The 3,630-nt window shown below is 45.5% G+C and overlaps 1 protein-coding gene across 1 annotated transcript in view; it reads right to left on the bottom strand.

Moving 5' to 3' along the window:
* HSPA14 (heat shock protein family A (Hsp70) member 14) overlaps positions 1–3,630 on the bottom strand; it is a 57,200-nt gene that overhangs the window by 29,566 nt on the left and 24,004 nt on the right. Inside the window, exon 9 of the mRNA XM_023762526.1 lies at positions 1,512–1,667. Coding sequence (XP_023618294.1) covers positions 1,512–1,667 — 156 coding nt within the window. The remainder of the gene's footprint in view (positions 1–1,511; positions 1,668–3,630) is intronic.

The following is a 3,630-nucleotide window of genomic DNA, read 5'->3' as shown; positions in this document are numbered from 1 at the left end:
AATATAGAAGATAATAACCCCAGATACCTGCTTTCAGCAGGCTGTGGCCACGGAGCTGGAGTGAGCAGGAAGCCAAGCTTCCCACTACAAAGTTTCAATTATAGAAGGAAAATAAATCTCAGAATGAAAAAAAAAAGAAAAAGAAAAAAAGGAGGCTGGGAGCTTCCGTCGCCAGGGGGCTTGGCCAGCCTGAAAACGGCCCTCAGCCCCTTACCCAGACTGTCCAGGCAACCCAGTGGGGACCCCTCCAACCTAAAGAGGGTGTGGCCAGCCTGCAAACAGCCATCAGCCCCTCACCCAGGCTGGCCAAACCGCCATGGGGTGAGGGTCCCCAATTGGGGGGGCTTGACCAGCCTGTAAACAGCCATTAGCCCCTCACCCAGGCTGGCCAGGCACCCCAGCGGGGACCCCCACCCTGATCCGGGACACCCTTCAGGGCAAACCAGCCCGACCCCACCCATGCACCAGGCCTCTATGCTATATAATAATAGGGTAATATGAAAACTGACCCTAACAGCAGAACAACTGGGAATGACTGGTCACTATGACACACACTGACCCCTGGTGGTCAGTGCGCTCCCACAGGGGGAGCTCTGCTCAGCCACAAGGCAGGCTGATGGCTGCCAGTACAGCGGTGGTGGTGGGAGACTCTCCTGTCTCCTCAGCAGCACTAAGGATGTCAGATTGCAGCTTAGGCCTGCTACCCGCTGGCAAGTGGAAATCCCCCGAGGGCTGCCGGGCTGCCAGAGGGATGTCTGACTGCCAGTTTAGGCCCAATCCCCCGGGGAGCAGGCCTAAGCCAGCAGGTGTTCATCCCCTGAGGGGTCCCAGATTGCGAGAGGGCACAGGCCGGGCTGAGGGATCCACCCCCCCCGAGAGTGCACAAATTTTTGTGCACCAGGCCTCTAGAAGTGTAATAATTACAGAGTATGAACTTTGGGGTCCAACTGGCTAGGTTTGAATCCCAGGTCCATCACTTACTAGCTGTGTAACCTTGGGCAAATAATTAAACCTCTCTGTGTTTCAGCTTTCTCATAAGTAAAATAAGGACATTATCTTTGGGTTGTTGTGAGGATTTGATGAGTTGATACTTAGAATACAGGCTACCACATAGTGTTAATGATTAAGTTATAGTAAACAACCTTGAACCATGTGCAAGCCCCATATCAAATTTAAGCAATAAAGTAGGAGCCATATAGGTGGGGCTGCCAATTAGTAAGAGAAATCTGAAAATCTCAAACTTAAGTCTCCTCTCACCATTCTTTAAAAGATCTGGAATGATTTTTTTCAGACACTGCTATTTGCAAATAACAATCACACCTGACATAATTATTTTGAGAAGTTACTTATTCTGACAAAAAACTGGATCCCAGAAGTAAAGACAAGAAAGCTCTGCTTTTATAGATGGTGAATAAATTTCAAATGAAGAAAAAACCCAAAAGTGAGAAAATTACACCTAAACATGAAAGCAGTTGACATTTTTATGAAGGTTTTTTGAACTTCAGTTTTACCTGGACACATTGCAGTCAAAATCTTGACCTTCATATAACGAGTCAAGGAAACAATTGGCACTTCCCAAGGTTGACAGAGAATGTTTTGCAATGTCAGCACTGTTCATCAATTTCATCATAGCACGAGCATTTCCTCTGACGTTATGTTTGAAGGATCTAAGTTAAAAATATAGTTTCTGAAGTTAGAATTTATCATAACTAAAATCTGGATAATCCCAATTAAGATAATAAGGTTTGTTGAGTCTTTCTCTGTCCTGCCCAAACAGGACACAATGTGGTAAATTGGGGTAATATGAGTACGGTAGGTAAAAACAAAAATAGACAGAGATCTAAAATGGCGGCGGTATAGACAGACATGTCCCGTGCCTTGTCCCGGAGCAGATAGGGTGAGCAGCTGAAACCAGTAACATCTAGCCCAAATTGGCAGAGGAGATTCAGCTGGGAGACAGTTTGCAGCCGGGAAAGACAGAGGACTCCAAGAGAAAGGGGACTGTTGGAGACTGCCGGATCAGGCTCCCCTAAACGGGCAGCCTCCACTGCTGCTGAAATCTCTCCCAGAGCGGCCGGCTCAGCCGCGGAGACCACACCATCTTGAGTGGCTGATAGCGGAAGCGTATACATCCAGAGACCCTACAACCATGGCATCCAGGGATCATCTCAAGCAGTGTGACTACATGGACTCAGACAAGCCCTGCTCCTCCTCATGGAAAGGTCAGATTTCACCTAAAGGTGCGGTTTGCAATCCAGGTTGGAGAGAGGAACTCGCGGGGGGAACTCTGCGCCCCACAAAGTCCGCGGCCGTTGGGGCCAGCGTGATCCGTGAATGTGGAAGGGGTCCCGCAGGGCTGCTGGCAGAAGGGAACTCTAAAAATAAGCCCATAGCTGGATTGGGTGCAAAAAGGCAGCCTCGGATTTTGCCAGTGTGCCAGCTGCTTAGTGCCAGGGGAGAGAGGACATGTGGAAGAGACTGCGCACAGAGCTGGATGGTGGAGGGTTGCCAGTTCGCGCACCTTCTCAGGCTCTTTTTCTTTTTTCTATCTCCCCATTAAATCTTTGTGTTTGATTATTAAACCCAATACATAGGATTGCCCACTTGGGGTCACTCACAGAGACTGCAGGGGAAAGTTGTTTTTGTGGAACCTGGGAATCAGAGTGGGGATCAAAGAACCAGTTCAAGGGCAGTCGACTCTCCCAAAACCTAACTACTGCCTAGAGAGGACTTACAGCCTTGGAGGTCAATCCAGAAACACTGCCACCCAGGGGCTGAACCACAGACTGACTCTTCTGTAAACACAAATAAAGGCAGTCTGGGAAACAAATACGGCCTGCCTTAAAATCAGGACTGTGGTTTACAACACGGAGGAAACAGTGTATTGCAGGGAACTTCAACACTCTCCTGAATACCTGACAGGACTAAGGTGTGCCAAACAGAATAGTAGAGGAATTGAAGGGCCTTCACTACTGCACATTTTTTTTCACCTTTTACTCAAGAAACTAATTTTTTTTCTTTTTTCATCACCTGATTTTACCTTTTTAATTACTACATTTTTATTTTTAACCAGTATTATTACTACTACCATTTTACCTTTTTTTATAGTGTCATTTTATTTTCTCTTTATTTTATTTTGGGATTAGTGTTCTACATTCTATTTTCATCTTTCCTTTAGCATCATTTTACTCTACCTCAACTTTACTTTAACGCCAAAACTCTCTTCCTCACTTTTCCCCTTTTGTTGTCCTGTTTCTCTTACCCTATTCCTGCTTTAGATTTTCCCTATTCCTTCTTTTTAACCATTAAAATTTCAACCTACTTATATATCTAATTTCCAATCCCCTGCTCTAAATCCATATACACCTCTCTCTTCACTATCCAAATTTTTTTTCTCTCTCTGGCGTTTTGTTGTTTGCTTGATTGTTGAGTATATTGGGTTTTTTTATGCTTGTTTGTGAGATTGTTTTGCTTTTTCTTTTTATTTTTCTGTTGGTTTTTTTCCCCCCGGTTATTTTTTTGCTTCTGTGTTCCCTCGCCTCGCTTGATATTAGTTATTGTTTGTAGTTTGCATTCATCTCTACGGATCTGCTGCTGGAATTTGTTGGGATTAGTGGCTGTTCTATTGAA

The sequence above is a fragment of the Myotis lucifugus genome, unplaced genomic scaffold, assembly GCF_000147115.1.
Source record: "Myotis lucifugus unplaced genomic scaffold, Myoluc2.0 scaffold_249, whole genome shotgun sequence".
In the NCBI taxonomy this organism is placed as follows: domain Eukaryota; kingdom Metazoa; phylum Chordata; class Mammalia; order Chiroptera; family Vespertilionidae; genus Myotis; species Myotis lucifugus.
The sequence above is the reverse complement of the archived record's forward strand: the minus strand, read 5'-3'. Positions and strand labels throughout refer to the sequence as shown.